At 39.0% G+C, this 20,028-nt stretch overlaps 1 protein-coding gene and 1 long non-coding RNA gene across 2 annotated transcripts in view; one reads left to right on the forward strand and one right to left on the reverse strand.

Annotated features, from left to right (window-relative positions):
• The window catches only part of SAMD12 (sterile alpha motif domain containing 12), a 178,261-nt gene that overhangs the window by 81,448 nt on the left and 76,785 nt on the right, over positions 1-20,028 (reverse strand). Inside the window, exon 4 of the mRNA XM_033519475.1 lies at positions 16,633-16,773. Within this exon, the coding sequence (XP_033375366.1) occupies positions 16,633-16,773 (141 nt within the window). The remainder of the gene's footprint in view (positions 1-16,632; positions 16,774-20,028) is intronic.
• On the forward strand, positions 1,129-5,843 carry LOC117243979. The gene is made up of 3 exons (XR_004496225.1): positions 1,129-1,982; positions 4,807-4,913; positions 5,350-5,843. It is a non-coding gene; the product is annotated as an uncharacterized LOC117243979 (long non-coding RNA).

Raw genomic sequence — 20,028 nt, forward strand, 5'->3', positions numbered from 1 at the left:
CTGACACTTTCCTGAACAGAAATCCCAGCATTGCTTTTTAGCTGTAGATCAGGCATTTAGGTAACACCCTGGGTCACCATCATCCTCCTCATCCACATGTCTACCTTATATTAGATTCCTGTAGCCAGAAAAACTAGATGCACTGAAGAAATGGAAAATGGACCATTTATTTTAAAGCACTGAAACTGTTTTATGGTGATCAACAGTGAAGTTTTCAATTGTAGAGGGAGAGTACATAAACCAAATGACAGAGCTTCAAAGAAAACTGGGTGATGATAGAAGGACAGAGATTAGAACATCTCAGAGACCAAGAGATGAGTTATACACAAATAAAATAATATTACATTTCCATTACTATCTGACATGCTGTTTGGTGTAATGCCAGTGATTAACTAAAATATAAAAAAAGGAGTGCCAGAAATGCACTCAACAGAGGAATAATTTGGTTGATATGGATCCTGGCAGAGCCCTCAGGACGTGATCTGACACCCAGCACAACACCCTGTGCCTTCCACATTCACACTGCCTCAGGTCACAGGCTCAGCTGTACAGCAAATTAGGACAGGCAGCAACAGGACTGCACAATCCTCAGAGACTGCTCTCACTCCCAGCAGGCAGAAGCTGAAATGGGAGTCTTTGTTTCTCCCATGTAGCATCTATTTCAAGGAGAGATAATGGCAGGTACCTGAAGAGCTCCACAGCGAAGGTTTAAATGGAGGTACATGACCAGGACTCACATCCTTCTCCTGCTGTGTTCATGGCTCAACACCTGGATACTCACATCCCACTACAGCTGTATTCCCTGCAGCCTTGAGAGCTATGTTGAAAAACCCAGACTGCCATCTGCTTTATTTTGCTCTCAGGAAATAAAAAAAAAATGCAATTCTCTCCCTCTGCAAATACAATACCTTCAATTTCACTTCTTTTTCTCTGCAGCACAAGGAAGGTAAAGATAGGAAATCAATACATTCATAGAAAAAATAAACATCTGAAGTTCCCTTAAGAGGAAGAAACTACAGGGCTATGGCTATAGATGTCTTAACAATGGCAGAACAGTTTGGATTAATGTGCTGAGGTAAAAGACTAACAAATAGAGAGGGATAAACTGCTTTTAGAGTAAATGCTACAGATTACAGCACCCTTTTTCAGAAGCCACTGCACTCTGCAGCCAAAGCACAGGGAGGTTGCACACGGCCTTCGCACAGGAACTGTTCCTAAAAACACCCACCCCAGAAATGTTGGTGAGGAATCTGTGCAGCCCTGCTCTCCAGGAACTGGACTCCTGTGTTTAAAACAAAAACTGTTGGCATCCGTCAGGCAGCTCAAAAAAGCAGCTTCAGTTCTTGTTTTCTTCTTTGCCCCTGGGAGCAGGAACTTGCAGCACGGAAGGAGGAGACTGTGTAATAAAAAGGAGACAGGAAGGTCTCCAGTAGGCTCTGAGTCCTAAAGATAGCAATGAAACTAGCATGAAGGGAAGGAGGAAATCACCCTCCCACATAAGAGGAAACCCCAAAATAAAACCTTTTGGCAGATGGTAAAGGCTTTAGTATTCAATAAAAAGAATGAGCTGCATGAGAATGCAAGAGCTGTAAAGGAGACACAGAAAGCCCAAACAAAAGACATATGAAGAAACTTGTTTTTTTCAGTCACCCTTTTGTATCACTATTCCATTTTTGATAGGTTTTACTGGCTTTTCTATTTAATTGAAACTATGCATAAATTAATTATATGAAACAGAATAAATTTTCTGAATTATACGGTAAAAGTTCAGTTCCTAGTGAGCATTCCATCTGGGGCTCTCGGCCTGGTCCTGGACTTCCTGTTGAAGACTGGATCCAGCTCCACAGAGGCAACAAACCCACAATCATAAAAAAATAATAAAAATTATTTGATATTTGTATCAGGTTTAACCGTATCCAGATGAAAGAACTTGGAGGACTAAGATCTGTCTGACTGCAGTTATTAAAGCACCCATGTCTGAGGTAAGTTATAAACCCATCCCAAGACAATATGTAAAATGCATCCATGTCTGCTTCAGACTAAAGGATTACTTCAATTATAACTAAGAAAACAACCTCAAAACTCTTAACCCAGAACATGCAACTCCTTAAATGTTCACCAATGAACACCTAAATGTTGCTTTAATTGTACTACCAGTGAATAGTAACTAGGCTCAGTTAAAAAAAACTTCATAAAAAGTAATAGAATATGAAAGACAATGTTATCACTTGCAGAAAATAAAGTGCAATTTAAAGGCACAGTATAACCAGATTTTGCTAACAGATACAGAAATAAAATTACTGTACCAAGGTAGTGCAAGTTTACTGTCAAATTAGCAGTGGATACCATTTGTTACACACCTGATGATGAAAAGCAAAAAGTAGGAAAAACTACTGCCTACTTTTCCTCTATTAAATTATGTAATTAAATGGCAAGTCCTCCATCTGACAGAGGAAGGAAGTTCCAGAGGGCAATATATTGCACCTATCATGAGCACCTGTTTTAGAAGGGCACAGATGATCTGTGGGGGTGGGTTTTGTTCTTTGTTGATTATTTGAGGAATGCAAACAATGAGTTCAATTGGACACCAAAGTTTTAGCTGGATAAGGCAAGATACAACAAAGACTCTCCAAACAGCTTAAGCTGAAAGACAGTATAATTGTTTTTATCTTTGATTATGCTGTTTTAGTATAGAGCATCACTATAAAGAATAACATAAAAGTGCAGCTTTTACTTTCATTTCCAGCACTATGAAACTAGGATTGCAAATAACACAGTGCACATTGTCAAAGGAGATTTTGAGACCAAGTGAAAAATAGGTCTTACATAGTTAAGAAAAAAAATCTAAATATAATAAAATATCAAAATTGTGTTTCTGATACAATAAAATTGGCAAGAGATCGTATTTTTCAATTTGACAAAGACCTATGCTGAGTTAGCGAATAGAACCCTTAAGTTTCTGTATTTGTGGTTTTTACTTATAAAAAGGTTTATGGATTTGATCCAAAGGTCAACAAAGCATTGGTACCCTTCATTGATTAAAATGGGCTTTATAGTCTCATGATGTAGAGGAAAAAATGGGGTTGATCCTGTTCTCATTTTTATTAGTTTCAATTTCTCTGCAAACAATGGAGCATTACTCTTTCATTTGCCCGCACAAAACCAAGAGCAAAGTTGACGTCTCCAATTTCCAAAGGGAGATAATTTGGATAAGACCAAATCATAGCTGGTGGTAGACATAAATTTAGATTCTTCTTAGTAGAGTAGCTACTCCTGCTATTTGCTAGAACTGGTACAGAATGTGTGCATGAAGAGTAAGGATCAGTTTTAAGTCAGCTAAAGACTTTTTAGTAAAGACCCTAGCCAAATTAATTATAAACAGTAGAAACTTAAGTAAGATACTATCTTTATGCTCCTGATTTCTAGAGACATCCCTGATAAAAGGCATTTTCTTCTTGTCGCAGTGTCTATTTGCATTCCTCACTTAAACAGCCTGGGTTCTGATCCTCTGGATCAAAAGAAAATAGTAAAGAAAGCAGTAAAACACATATTCTCATACCAGAACTATCCTGTGATCGGCTAAGCCATGTAGAAGTAAAATTCCCATAGTGACATTTCCATTACTAGAGAGAACCAAAAAGTTGTCAAGAACAGCAGTAACAGTATAATAATGGAAAATATGAGTTGCTGACAAAGCAACGGTCACACATTTTAGTGCTTATCACAGCAGCTGATATTTAAGAACAGAGAAAGAAAACTTATCAACAAACAAATCTAGCAAGCAAATATCAGTAAAAAATAATAATTCATTGGGAAAGAGCTTATTAGAAGAAAATAAACCACAATTTTCATTACACTATCTGAGATAAACTTCCACACCTAAAGGAAACATTTCTAGAAAAAGACAAAAAAAAGCTCATAGGTGTCTCAGTATATGAAGATACATCTCAGCAAAAAGACATTAATTCGTTCCTTGCTGGGCTGTAAAGGCTGGCTGCCTTTCAGTGACCCTCAGAACCTTCCAGGTTTAAGCAGAGACATAAACATTAAACTAAAATAAACATCAGTGGTTACTGTCAGTCAGCTGCTAGAACAGAATGGATGGTAGCCATGCAGATGGGCACTAAAGCAACTCTGGAATCTAGAGAAAGATCTGTTCAGAACCTACCCAGGTGACAACTGATTTATCAGTGGAGCTTTAGAGGTAGAAGTATCCTTCCCTTCCTCTTTCCTGTCTCTTTCATCTGAAATACAGTTTGTTTGCTTCAAAGTCTTTCAAGTTTAGATTGAGAATTATAACTGTTGTGATACTGGGAGTGATCAGTGTAGGGAATTTTCAAAGGTTTATCTGCATCCTTAACTGCCTGGAACTTTTAAAAGTTGGTCCATTCTCTAAGATGATTGCCCCTTCCACCATCCAACATTCTTTAAATACTCATTAAATACAGCTGGACCATCTTGGCACCTTATGACAGAAAATTATAAGGAACTGCTGAAAAGTGTTTCACATAGCTATACTCTATGGAACAAAGTAAAGAAATCCTTCAGCAGACAACTGTAGTCTAATCAGCCCTCTAAACATTTAGACTACAGGGAAATAAGATAAAACTAGAGCAGGAGATATTAATCTCTTGGTCCAACTATAACAACAATCCTCAGTTCCTCAGGAGTTCTTAAAGAAATGAAAACCAGAAGAAATAAAGTAAGAAAGACTTTCCTCTTTATTCCTAAGAAAGACTCAAATTACCTAACATTTTAAAGAGTGAAGGAAATGTGATTACCATTTTCTCTCCATCTCTGACATAGGTCAAAGTGGAAAGAAAACAAAAACCATAGGACTTTGGAGGACTTAGAGGACTTAGAGAGTAAACTTTAAGAACAGAAGCTTTTCATCACTGAAGAAGGCAAAATCAGTGAGTAAGAACCTCCTCCTTTTGCTGTGCAAGACCTTTTTTTCTTTCAGATCTTTCTCTCAAAATGCAACGCCTGAAAGTCCTACACAACAGTGCTTTTTCAATGTGGAAAAATGAGAGTCTGCTGACTGATGCTACCAGAAGTAAGCCTCCTAACTGGTCTCACTAAAGAAAGAATATGACAAAATAACTTGTTTCCAGGTCAGGTGTTGGAAATGCTTCAAATCCATCTCCTTTCACAAACTGCCAGCTGATGGCAGTTGGGTGTGCCAGACAAATAGACTGGGAAGATGTGAATACTCTTTCTGGTGGAGAGAACTCAAAACTCCAAGACCATGTCAATGTACATGCCTTCAGACTGTGCTCAAGCTTGCAAGGGAACCTTTACATGCCTTTTTGCTCACCTACAAAAGTCTTTAATTTCTTATCTCTACAGTTCCTGACGAAAGAGATCCAGTCCTCTTGTGTAGCTGAACAACTATGGCAAGTCAGAGTCCTGACACATTATATCAGTCTAGCTGGATATAATGCACTGTCCCATTCCCAAGCCTGGTTATTTTCTGATCAGGTTGTCTTCAGGTGGAAGCCATTGATTAAACAAAATGTACGTAAACAAACTTTTCCAACAATTCTAAGACGTGGATGAAAACTTAGTGGGATTGAAGAGCTTCAGAACTGTGATATTGCCAAGTACAAACTGCCCAAAACTCAACTTATCACTCTGACCCTGAGAAAAATATTCGAAGATTGACTCAATGCCCTCCAGGTGATACCTTTGGAAAAACTGAAGTTCTTACAGAGCTGCTCACTGCAGATTTTCTCAATGTATCTTTTCTTCGTACAGGTAACTTCTAATAATTCATGTGACTGGCATGGACTTTTACTGATAAAAATATTTTTCAATTTTAAGATTATACAATAGAACTGTAGCTGAACTGCCAACAGAGAAATAAATTGTTTTAGAAACAACAGCTCTCTGCCACATTTTCATTCACAGTCCTGTTTCAAATTAAGGCTAATTTATTTATGCTGTCATCTACTGGAATTAACACAAAAAATTACATGTGCTTCTTGAGTACTTATGCTGTATAGAGGTAAATCACGTTTTTAAAAAACTGTTCAGAAGTTTGTTAGAAGTCAGAACTTGAATGTCAAAGACCACAAGAGCATTGTTAATACACTTCAATTTATTATTTTATAGGAAATCAATTTCAATTAAAATACATTGAAATAGTGACAGGAAAAATTCTATAATACTGATCTTATGGGGGAACCAGCAAAGTTGAAATTATTAATCATACTTGACCATGTCATAAAACACTAGGCTAGTAGCCATGTTTTATGATCAAGTCAAATAAAGTCAAATAAAGGCTTTAAAATAACCCACCCTTTCCTTTGTGGAATATGCCAGAGATATGCCTACTGCTTAGTAAAGAAGAAACAGTTCATAAGACTGCTGACTGCCTATGTGTAACTAATTGAATGAAGGTGCTCTGTCACATGAAGCATAAATGCCATTAAGAGTAAACTTTTATTTGAATAGAACCGTATTCATTTTTAAAATTACAATACAGAAAAGCTTTTAAAGAATGTGAATGAAGAAAAAGAGAAGCTTTTAAATAAAACAGGTTATTTTTACACAACACAGAAAAGCAACTTCACAAAGGCATAAAAAGGAGAGGGTTTTTTCCTGCCTCCCTTGAATCTTTCCAGTAATTAGAAATTTTTATTGCACAAGCTATAAATGCTAGTAACAACAGGAAGAAAAATGCTTTTGAACTCTTTGGCAACACTCACCTTCAGGGATTCAAAACAGCAAAACTTTATTCTACATTTTCAAAAAAGCTTTAAGTGACTTTCATGTTTGTTAGAGCTGCCAGTATCATGAAACACTTTACAAACAGGACATATTCATGTAGGCACAGAAATACCATTTCATGAAACCAGCAAGATGATGCTACTAAAACTCATCTGACTGAAGAGGACAATTCATCCAGCTTTCAGACCAATTTTTTTAGTGTAGGATTTTACATCTAGGCTTAGCAAGTGGGAATTTCTCTGATCCACATTTAGTCATCGACTGTGTAGACAAATACATCTGCCAGCCGTTCCAAGTGTCTGCAATAATCGATGGAGAGCAACAGGTATAATTCATCTGATGTGTCACATCTGAGGTGTGACTGGTGATTCTGAAATATAGAGGATGTGCAGCTACTACTGTGTGCACATGATAGTAGGATTGCTTAGAGCGCCTGTGGAAGGCAGAAGTACTCAACTGAAGGCATGCCAAGTCAGGCTTTGGCACTTTTGTCACCACTGAGGCTGCCAGTGATGATATTTTAGTTTGTAAAAAACTTCTTGTGAACAACTTGGTTCTTAAGACTGTGAGACGGATTCTCAATGGATACAAAAGAATTAGGCAGGGCCTAATATTCTTCCAAATGCACCAATTCTGAGTGCTGGACAGCCCAAGGGAATGGGACCACAGAGAGGGAACAGGATCCAAGGATGTGCCTAAACATCATCTGCTGCTGTTAAAGGCCTAGTAGTGGGACAGAGGGATACTGGATCCAACAGAGAATGGCATTTCTTGTCTTCTTATTTCCAATGCTATACACTCAGTTTGACAAAAAAAAAAAAAAAAAGTGTTGGTTGATGAAGACAGTCAGGGTGTCAGGATTGAAACAGAAGCACAGCAGTAAAAATTTCCATGTACTTTCTTAGGGTCAGAATTATAGTTAGGGCTCTGATTTCCTCAGTTCTTTTATAAAACAACTATCAAAGACATGTAGCAACAGGACAAGGGGTAGTGGCTTCAGACTGAAAAAAGGCAGCTTTAGATTGAACATAAGAAAGAAATTCTTTACTGTGAGTGTGGTGAGGCACTGGAACGGGTTGCTCAGAGAAATTGTGAATGCCCCATTCCTGGAATTATTCAAGACCACATTGGATGGGGCTTTGAGAAACCTAGGCTAGTGGAAGGTGGCTGGGTGTGCCTGTATGGCAGGAGGGTTGGACCTAGATGGTCTTAAGGTCCCTTCCAACCCAGACCATTCTATGATCAATCCTAATTTTATTCTATGTCTGATTTCTGTAAGAATGTCATTAAAAATCACAAGTATGTTACACTGTAAATGGCACCATCTTACAATATGATTTATTTAAACTCTGCGTGAAAGACTGTACCTATTCCTGGAATCCATTTTACCAGCCTGTTCTTTGTGAATGGGTGAAAACAAGTGATTTCCACTGGCACTGATCACAAACAGCTGTTGTTAAATAACAGACTGACTGCTGAAAGCTTTCCTATTTAGCTTAAAGTCTTTCACGACTGGCTGCAGCACAAACAGCAGTACTTCACATTTTTTTTATTAAACTTTGAGAAGAATTGTTTTTTCTCTTTCCAATTTACACATTAATGAGAAAATACATACATATATATGTTTTTATATGTATGTAATATATAGTCATCAAACATGTAAGACATTATTGGGTATGCATTAGTTCAGAAGGACTAAACATTCCAGACCAAACTGACCAGTAGGCTGTCTTTTGAGAAATCTGAAAAGCAGGACTGAAAAAGAAAAAATCAACACTAATAAAATAATAAGAAAACCAGGCAACTGCAATCATGATCTTGCAGTCATACAAAACAGCTAATACTACATTACCAGTAGACTGAGTTGCAATACTATTTATAGAAGTACATAAAAATGCAAGCACATCATAATATTATACAGCTAAAATCTTGCCAGAGAAGTTCATCAATACAGATTTCATAGGTCCTATGTTTCCTTATTCATATTCCAAACTAATATACTACAAATATTGAAGGACAATTCTGTGCTAAACTTATCCAGAGTGCATTACAATGTATTGTCCAGTGTATTGGAACTTACTTTACGTGTCAGCTGAATCACTTGGTTATTTGATATGAATATGTATTAGCATCATAGCAATAGCTTAAAGGTAACTAACAGTCCCACAGCAATGCAATGGTCTGCCAGGACCATTGACTGCATTGCAAAGTATATTCTTCAGGTTAGAAATGAGACACATGAAATTCAAGTAACTGAAGCCTGATAGATGGAATTCGATATTTATCATCACTGATGCATGTATATTAGATATTTTATCTTTGCTCAGATACACACTCCACATACAATATTGTGTTTCAGCTAAAATAAATGAAAACCATACAGAAGCCCTCAGTGCATACTTGTAACCTGAAAAAAAATATTTTCAGACATCTTAACAGTGCCTAAAGTCTGAAAAGCCTCTCACGAACAGCCATGGCTTCTGATTCCAGAGCTATATCCTCTGTTAAGTGCTGAAACTGTCCTTGACTGGAATGGGAAAAATACAACCAAGACTGCTCTTTTGTAGTCTAATGGGTGGTGGCAAAGTCGTTTTACAGTCTTGAAAAGCAGTGTTAAGAACAAGTGCAATGATTCCTGCAGTTGTACAGGAAAAAAGGACATACAATAGAAAGGAGTAAAAGGGATATGGACATTCAGTGAAAATAAACCCATATTGAGAAGAAGGTTAAGATTTCTTTACCTGTAATCAGGCAATTTAGCATGCTGAGTTCTGGAACACAGTTTTCATGCTATGATAAGGGATAAACTACTGTTATTGGGTAATTTCTGACAGTGCTTTCATGATACACTATGTTCAACTCACAAGGTCTCTCAGACATTTTGAAGCATAACAGGAGCACAGAACAAAGGAAACCAACTGGGAATTAAGCTTGCTGGTGCTCTTCTGAAAGAGCAAGTATTTTTTTCTGTGCCTTGGATAGATGCCATGCATGCAACATATGCAAGAAAGAGTTACATAGTACTCTGTGCTTTGGCAAGAAAGGCCCTTCCTGACTAGTTGGAAGCTTCAGGGTTAGGTGAAAGAAAAAGGTAAAGTCAAAAAAATGGTAACAAAAGAAGTGATGTCTGGTAAGAAGACAGTCAAGATTTCACATGCTGCAGGCCTTGAAACACCACAGGTATATGAAACCAAGATTCCTTGGATGCCAAGACCTTGAGTCTAGAATGTACTTTGCAGGGGTAACAAAGAAATGTGCTGATCTCAAGCAGTATTTCTTCAAGGAACAGGAAAGACAGTAGGCAATAACAGTTCAGATGCCACAAGATCCATAAAGTCTACAGCAGAGGGACAGCAAGATACAATTGCTTTTTCTTAACTCGCTGACCTTCCAGTCCTGTGCATGGCAAGTTCCCATGTTCTCAAAATTTCTGACCACTCAAGTCCCATTCCAGCCAGGTGTGTAACTCCAAATCATTCATGCTGTGTACTGGAGCCACCACAGCAGGAAGTGTCTTATGTGGGAAATCAGAAGATGGGACTAGGTCTAATACTCTAAAGTTTTGATTATGGAAAATGACAACAAATCTCACACATAGTGATGAAAGCTGGTACAACAGTGCTCAGGTTCCTCACAGCTTTGATATCAATATGGATAAAGCAGATAGGGAAAACAGGAAGTAGCATCATGTTTCTGATAGACTGGGAGAGTTCCATGCCAAATTTTCATCAAGCCTGCCTTCAGCACTAAGAGGCTGATAACACTGCCAAAATCCTTGTAAAACACTTCTGCTAAGGAGGGTTTCATGGTCCTGACTTACTCACCACAAATACCCTGAAGGCAATGTTTCTGTTACAAAGTTCCTCTAAAACCTAGTGAATGATCCATCACTAGAACACAAGGCTCTACTTGTTCTTTGCTCAGTTATAGCATCATAGAATATTTTGGAAGTGACCCAACCCAGGTGCAGGATCTTGCACTTGATGTTGAACTTCATGAGGATTGCATGGGCCCACCTTTCTACCCTGACCAGGTCTCTCTGGATGGCATCCCTTCCCTTCAGAGTGTCAACAGCACCACACAGGTGTCAGTGGCAGACTTGCTGAGGATGCACTGGATCCCACTGTCCATGTCACTACAAACATGTTAAACAGCACTAGTCCCAGTGCCAAGTCCTGATGAATGACACTCATCGCTGGTCTCCACTTGGGACATCGAGCCATTGACCACATCTCTTTCAGTGTGACCATCCAGCCAATTCCTTATCTGCTGAGTAATCCATCCATCAAAACCATATCTCTCTAATTTAAAGGATGTCATATGAGACAATTTCAAATGTTTTGCATAAGTCCAGTTAGATCATACCAGTTGCTCTTTCCTGACCCATCAGCCCTGCAACCCCATCATAGAAGGCTGCCAAATTTGTCAGGCACGACTTGCCCTTAGTGATGCCATGCTGGCTGACAAATCACCTCCTTACTTCCTATGTGCCTTAGCATAGTTTCCAGGAGGATCTGTGCCCAGGAATACATTCAGTACAGGTAGCTCAGTGAGCAGCTGCAGTGAGACCTGCAGATTGAGCTCTGGCTGGCAAGAACCTGAAGCAAAAGGCTGAGAACTGGCACCAGCCCTTTGCTATGCAAAGGGTCCAGGGACCTGTGGCACCAGCAAGGTGACCAGACAGGCAGAGACACAGCAGGAGCCAGTGACTCAGCAGGAAGAGCCCAGACTTTTCATGTGTTAGACCAAAAGGATACAAAAGCCCAGGGTTTTCCTTTGTTCTGAGGCAGCAGCTCAAGCTGTTATTTTGTTGCTGTACCATGATAAAGCTATTTAAAGAATCCAGAGGTCTGAGACTTTGATATGGGAAACCCTGGGCTGAGCTGTTACGGAAACCTTGTTTGACTGTGAGAGTGGTGGGTGTGTAGGGAGTCAAGCTATACACACATCAGCCTGGAACCACCCACAGTGGAGGGGCTTTGCTTCCAGCACTGAAATCTCTGACAGCAAGAGTGTGACTGCTGGAGAATGGTCACACAGAAAACTCTTGATCTTGCCATGATCTTAAAGGGCACAGAGGTGAGACTGACCAGCCAGTAGTTTCCCTGGTCTTCCTTTATTCCGTTTAAAAAAAATTAGGGTTCCAGTCACTGGAATTTGACTGGACTGCCACAGCTTCTCAAATACGATGGATAGTGGCATAGACACTTCATCTGTCCCTCGGGACCTGTGGATACACCTCATCAGGTCCTGTAGACTTGTGCACCTTCAGGGTCCTTAGATGCACTTGATCCTGATCTACAACTGGTTCATTCTTCCAGCCCCTGCCTTTGCCTTCTGTGGCTGGAGAACTTGCAAATGAAAATTGAGGCAAAAAATTTATTGATTACCTCAGCTTTCTCCATGTCCTGGGTAACTATATCTCCTATTTTCTTCCAGAGAAGACTCATATTCACCCTAGTCTTTCTTTCATCACTTGTATAGAAGTGATCACTATATCACTATATCACTATAGAAGATTTTCCTGTTGCTGCTGACATCTCTGGCCAGCTTTAATTCTATCAGAGCTTTAGCTTTCCTAACCTGATTCCTGCTTTTCACTTTTTCTGTGTTTCTCCCAGGCTACATGTCCTTGCTTCCACTCTCTGTAAGGCTTCCTTGTGCTTGAGTTTGCCTAGGAGCTCCTCATTTATGCAAGCCTTATAGCATTTTTTTGCCTGATTTCTTTATTGTTAGGATGCATCATTCCTGAATTTCGATGAACATGAGATGCAACTTTGAAGGCCCTCCAATTTCCCTCCTGGAAGAATACAGTGCTAGGGTACCTTAACAGGTTTTGAATGAGACTATGTTGGAAATGGGAGGGAGGGAATCAGTCTGACTGTGACTCCCATTGGGCACATATATATTTCAGTAACTCAGCATCAGTGGAGGATGAGCAGAAAACCTAGTGAAGAAAAAATTTCAAGAGGTATTAACTGCTGAGATGATTTTCCATGAAGCACAAAGCTTCATTCTAACATGTTTTGCTAGGAGAAATACTGTCCTGACAGTAGATTCAAGTAATCCTTTGCCCTATACGGAACTCAGAGAGGAACTTAGAAGGGGCCTAACATCGTCCTAAATACTAGTTATCATTTAATACAAATCCAAAAATGCTTCTCAATCTCAGTCCTATGAGCAGATTGCTGTGTGTGGATACTTTGCTCAGGAACACACACAGCACTGTTCGACCACTTTGAAGACAGTCTTTTTTTGTGCTAGACCAAAGCAGGATTTACATTGAAAAATCTCAGAATAACTTCTTCCTTCTCTGTGTAGTTATGTAAGGCTTTTTGTACAAAAATGATCTTTCAACTCAGGCTTACAGTGATAACAGTATAATAATGGTGTTTCCAACAGTGTGCAGCTCTCCCCAAGAGACATTGGATGATATTTTTCAAATTAGTTCCTCAACATCACTAAGTCTGGGAAGAAAGCACAGATCAGTAGTTGGGCCTATGCCCTTCTATCCTAGTGGAGGCTGGAATAGTATTTCTACCAATAATACCTCAATCAGGCAGTTCTTTCTCCAAAGAAAAGTCCTCCTAAAACTCAAGACAAGACTTCAATTACACAATCACGTACTATTCTGGCTTTAAGAAACTGGATGGTGTGTCTTGAATGAAGAAGAATGAAATGGTTTTAAGTCATTTTCTGAAACAGGAGTAGAAAAGAGTGCTATTGAGTTTTTAAAATGAGGTTAACTTTCTCTGCAGACAACAGAACACAAAGCCACTTAAAATATCTGGTAACTATTATATAATGCTTTTTAAAAACTTTCCCTGTTCGATACAGCTTCAACTTGGGTATGTACTGAAGTCAGTGGAAGTCTTTTTGCTGACATCAATGGATTCTGAATTAGGACCTCATTGCTTGCAGCCCAGCTTGTGTGCTACATTAATTCAGAAATGGGTTTTAACAGCTTCTTTCACCTAACAGTCTCCTGAGCTGTGCACTGAGAGACAGAGAGCTTTTCCCCCTCTTTTTGGAGGACAGCAAGGCACAGCATAGCAATAGCAACAGTGTGACCTGGACTTTGCTAGTGGAATTTCCAAAAGGCAGAAACAACTTTTCAGAGGAAAAAATGTTCTCCAAGTATTCTCCAAAACAAAAACAAAAACCAGTTACAGAAAGCTATTCCAGTAACAACCTGGATCAGGAACATATAAATCATAACAAGAATGTGAGTGGACACACTTTGGAGAAACTAGGAAAGGGAACAGAACCAGTTCTGGAGAACAGCTGACACACAAAGAGCTTTACAAGTTGCACTGTGGTTGAGAAATAATATCCTAACCTTAGTACTTCCATCAAGCACTTTCAATGGACAAACACTCCAGCTTAGTGCAAATGAGGTGATAAGGGACAGGAGTACTGCTATCATCCTGTCACTCACTGTCCCCTCACCCTGGAATCATACAATTAACACAGCTTTGTTGCACAGGGGAATGTTCTTATAAACTGCTGTTCTGCCCATAACTTCAGCTCTGTTTAAGAAGGTGAAAGTAAACAGTTTTGGTTCCTCTAGCTTTTTAAAAGAAAGAGTCTGCTTAAGCACTCTGTTTTTATTCTCCTGGGAGATGCCTACTTTCATACTACCCTTGGTGGACCAACAGCACATGAATATTATTGGCTTTCAGACAAGGAGTTTAACAGTGCATGAGGTACATTCATGGATTTGTATTAAAATGGTATTTGTATTGTTTTACTGATGTGAGTTTGGATTAGCGCCACTGTTTTCTTCCTGCAAAGACAGAGAGCTCTTGTCCCTCACACAGCCACTCCCAGCTGAGCTCTGGAACAGGGCAACCACAAGCTCTTGTGGCTGGTGGTCACACCAGTGGCCACCCAACCCTGAAAACCATAGCTTTGAATGCAGCATGTTTGGTCTCTCTGGGCTGACCAGCAGCGGGTATTGGCTCCCATGGTTACACTGTAACAGACCTCAGCAAAGCAAGGAATAAATGCTTTTGCCAGAAGTTCTCAGTCTGAGCTATTTACCCAAGGATATACTCTGAAGTGTATCACAAGGAGTGCCTCTGAAATGCGGCACGATGGCCAACACCACTGTGGGGGAAGACATCTGGAGCTGCAGACCTCCAGCTTTTTGTCAAGCTTGTGCTGCCTTTCATAAAGCACACGATGTCCTGCCTTTATGGGATCAGAGTAATAAGAACATTCCGTCTACACAGCAGAGAGAGACAACATTAAACACACATCATGCATCCAGTGCTAATCTGTCCTTCACAGTCCAGCATGTGTTCATTCATTCTCTTACCAAAGTCCAAACTTTCATCCTCAGCTGCATGGGCAAAGAATAGATCTCAACAGATCTTGACTTCCTTGAAATAGCAGTCATTGCTGCCTGACTGAGTGTAAGTCATACACCAGCTGATGTGTCCAGAGGGGAAACCAGAGAGAAACAATACAGAACACAGGAAACACGTAGTTCTCAATGCCAAACACAAGTCCATGCAGGAATCTATCTGGACAGCAGTGATGAACTGATCCAAATTTATAGCTAATGGGTCTTCATTGTCCCATATCAATCTAATCCCAACTTTAATAAGCAGGCCTGTAACAGTGATGCCCAGAGCTTCACAGTCCATCAAACTCTCAAGTAACATTCCAGATGCAGTGGAAGAAAGAACCTGGCCAACACGGAAGAAAATAATGTAGGAATAACGGATGAATGGATAAAGGGAAAAGTAAGAGTTCTAAACATCTGGGGAAGACATTCAAGCTTCAGCATGTGCTCTACTTTTGACATGACAGAAGATGAGGTGAGCTTCTTTTAACAGCTCATGGCAAAACAAAGGAACCCTAAAACTCCTCATCACAATCCACAAGACACCAAGCCTGAAGAAACAATTCAGTTGAGACTTCAGCTCTTTCTGATAAAATGCTAATCAGAGTTTTTCCCCAAACACAGTGAGCAAGGCTTAATTAGGAACATAATGTAATGTGTGAAGGACATTTTGTTAAAAATACACTGCATGTACTGAGGAACTGTTTTTTTCATACAGTGTGACATACAACATGCTGAACCAAAACACCACAGAAGTATCTGTTTTATGCTATCCCACTGGAGATACATTTAACATTAACATTAACAGCATTTAACATTGAGAAAATATTGCAGATATATAGTAGAGGATGTCTAAATGTTCCTTTACAGTATTGTCACAATGACAGCTTTTCTTCCATGTTACTATAGCCATTACTAGAGAGCCAGTAACAAAAGCCATCATAAAACATCTAAACCTCATTTGGAAAACATATATAACCTTTTTTGTTACTCCTCCTTCTCTGTCTTCTAATTTAGACTTCATATTGAGCCCAGTTTTGTATCTTCTTAGCAGCAAAAATTAGAAGCAACTCTATTCAAGTCAAAAAAATTATTGCAACATGAAGAAGGAATCAGCCATCAGCAAAAAACAGTCTAACAGATAATTTCCCACTGACAGTTCTTACCATAAAACAGGTTACAGAAACTACACTGTTTTTCTAACACTGAAAGTAAACAATTAATGCAAAATGGCCAATGCTTTTAAGACAGAAGGTCCTCTATCTGTGCCCTTTATACATAATTATTTTCATCTTAGTAGGCAGACACTTAATAAGGACCATCATCAAATTGTAGATGGAGCCTATTCATCACACAAAACAGGCAGCTGAACATCTCTATTTGTTTATGCATTATTTTACCTTTTGTTCCCCCCCTTGGAAAGTGTGTGGAATCTCTGAGACATTTTCACGCATCATTTCTTGTAGAAGAACATCAAGTCACCTTTTAAGCCCTCAGGCAAACTTCTATCTGATATCAGTAACTGTCCATATCAAAATTATTTTTCATACCTTGTGTGAGCAGCTGGAGGTTTCGGACTTCTTCTCTCACCTTCAGCTGAAGGACTTGCTGCAGAATGTGCTGTCGCAGGCTTTCCTGGGCAATGCCCATTCGTTCAAGCTTTTTGTCAGTAAGTCTCAGCAAAGCACGGCCTGGAAACAAAAGCCAAAAAGAAAAATTACCCAAGGATTTCCATTACTGCAATAGGCTCATTCTGACATGATAATTTGCTACAGCAAAAATTCTCAGCCTTGAAATACCTCGTTCTGAGAGGATATTGTTCCATCTGGTACTCCCTTACTGTTAGAGATTTATTTGATACTCCTCCCTTTTCTATTGTTTTTCTGTATTGTTTTGATGCTTTGTGAGATACAGGCATGTAAAACAGGTATCTTGTGCCATTTTAGTCAGCCAATCACTGTTCTTAAGGGCCAGTTAGACTCCCATGGGTAGGACAACCCCTATAAGTCTACAACTGACATAGGTATCTAAATAGACTCTCACCCATTTTCAAACATCATATCAAGAAATGAGTGAAAACCAACAACTGTGGGTTTTACAAATTAAATCAATTTAAGATATATCAAGGATGAATATTGTTGCAATTCAGGTATGTATATAGTTTAGCAGCACCATTTCTCAGGATGGTTCTGTACTTCATGGCTCAGCCTTCCAAATCCCTCTTAACAGCAAACTATCACAGCAAAGTTGGAAAAAAACCCCCCAGAGATTTCTATCAATTATATCTAAATCATTCCAGAAAAATATTGTATCCAACTATAAAAAGCCATCTGCCCAAGTATAAGGAGCCTATGGTCTTTGCAGGCATTCACTCCCAGTTTGTGACTTATCTTTAGTGTCAGGTTAATGTCAAAACACAGTTCCATGCAGATTGTAGATGTTTAAAAAATTAAACAATCTACATTCTCCTGATTTTGCTAGTGGAACTCTGACTCCATCTTTTGGGCATGGCTATGCTATAAATAAACAGGAACAAGGCTGTACACTGGCTGAGTCAACAGTAAAGAACTATTTGAACCAAGCAGAGCACCACAGCATCAAGCAGAATTTTACCCTAGGAAGAAAACCAAAACTTACTTCCTTTGGTCTTCACCATTGCTGTGAGGTAGTACAGGGAGCAGTGCTGTGCAGCCCTCTACTGACTCTTCATTCCCACTATATACATTTGGTATCTAAAGGTGCCCTGGCCAATAAAAACAAATCAAACTGGAGCTACGATGATACTCCCTTAAAAATCACGTTTGGTGCACTTTTTTAAACAGGTTCAATGTTTACCTCCTCTGGTTTTTAATTATTAAAAATCCCTTCTTTGACTTCTCAGGCCTTATTCTGAAATCAGAAGCAGACAGCAAAGAGCAAGTTATTCCCTCTGCAACACAACAGCCTCTGTGCTACCATTACTGTAGCTTTTGGATGAATGGTACAATTTAGCTCATTAGAAAGTGTTACTCAACACAGCAAGATAAGGCCTTTATTCAACCTCTTTACTTATAAAACAGCAAAGAGTAGAGAATTTTGATAATTATTTTAATTAAAATAATTAAGATAAATGCCAAAAATTTCAAGGGGCATAGAATATCTGACCCAAACCAGAGTTAGCAGCACGCTTTTCACAAACTGCGAGATTTCACTCACAAGCAGTTCTGTAGGATCTTGATATGACAAAATGTAAAATACTGGGATATTACTATTAATAAAGCAAGACATTATTGATCAGATAAAAATGACAGCATTCATAGATTTTCTTCCCTTCTGTGTCTCTCAAACACTATATGCTACAAAGGATGACCTTTTGATTAGGAAACCTTTCTTTGAAATCACAAACAAGAAAAATTCTAAGGGTTAATGTAATAACAAACTATGGAAATAAAGTCTCTTGCAGATCAATGCCAGCTGTCCAATTCCTCTGGTGATAAAGGCAGTAATAATGACTTCAATTTTTATATCATCTTATCACACTAAAACATCTTAAAGCAATTTATAAAGGATGCATAACAGTTGAAGAGTATGTTGTTTTGCAACTGAAAGCAAATAAAAATACAAGACACCAGTTTAAAAGAGTGCCAACACACATGTCATCATAGGGCAGGGAGTCAGCAACAGTAATATGAAAGGACAGACAGAGGCCATGCATCTCATCCAGTGCCCTCCACCTCTTTTTGGCCACGGATATATAATCATTACTTTTTCCTTCCTCTGGGCAACTCTTTAGTTCATATTCAAATCGTTTTTCTACCCCAGCCACTGCCCTTGGAAGTTTAGTGTGCACAAACAGAGATGTCTCTTTTCAATGCTTGGCATGTCAGTTCCTCTGTGGCTTAGGCTCAAAGCATGATGGTATTGACTCATACTCTCTGTAGCAGCTTGCACAAATTGCCTTGAATTAACTCCTTCTTGCACCAAATCCAAAGTGACATGTTGAGGCAGTGATGAGGTGAGAAGGCAAACATCCAAATGTGGCATTTCAAGAAGGCACTGAGGGACATGAATGTGAAAATTCAATCCTCCCCATACCTTCTTCCCTCTCAACACTTAGAACAACATCCAAGCCACAACTGGAATAATTTTCATTCTGATACTAAATCTTGCCTTTGAAAAGGTATTTTTAGTGCCTGGATGAGTCACTAAAGCCAATTAGTCACTAAGGCCAAGATCCTGACAATCAACTAATGATTTTGGATGCTTCTCTGTCTTACTTCCTGTATTATGCATACCTGAAAGAGTAATCATTTCGTGCTAAAAACTCTTGGTTATTGAACATCAAAACCAACTGTCCAGAGAATTTGTGGAGTCTCTGTCTTTGGAACCTTTGACAAGATCCTGAGCACACTTGTCCCTGTTTTGAGTAGATGATTGCCAGAGGTGCCTTCCAACACCATCTGTTCTGTGAAATAACCTACATGAAGGATCTCAATCTAAATATCTATTTTCTTTTTAAAAGCTAAGATTAACATAGAAAATTAATAAGAATACACAAAAGATGGCCATTTTATCAAGCAACACAATTAAACAGAGGGACAGCTATACGGTAAAATTTGGGGATAGAGTTTTAATTTGCAGATACATTATCAAAAGCAGAACATGACAAAAGCAACATTTTCTAGGAGTATACACTGACCTTTGCTCAGACACAAGTAGAATGAACTTAACTAACACTGCAGGAAAATTTCCCAACACTACAGACAGACACTATCTCTCAGATGTAGGAGCTACCGACATTTTTTTTCAAAAGCACCTAAACTAACAGAACCGTAATGGTCCCATTGACAAACACCTAGGCCTTGGTTCAGGCTAGTTGTAAGGCTAGAAACCAAATGTTTTAAACAAAACTCCACAACTTCCTCAGTATCTGTATGCATCTTTTAGCACCTAAACTCCAGCCCTCT

This window comes from Parus major, chromosome 2, assembly GCF_001522545.3.
Source record: "Parus major isolate Abel chromosome 2, Parus_major1.1, whole genome shotgun sequence".
Lineage (NCBI taxonomy): Eukaryota > Metazoa > Chordata > Aves > Passeriformes > Paridae > Parus > Parus major.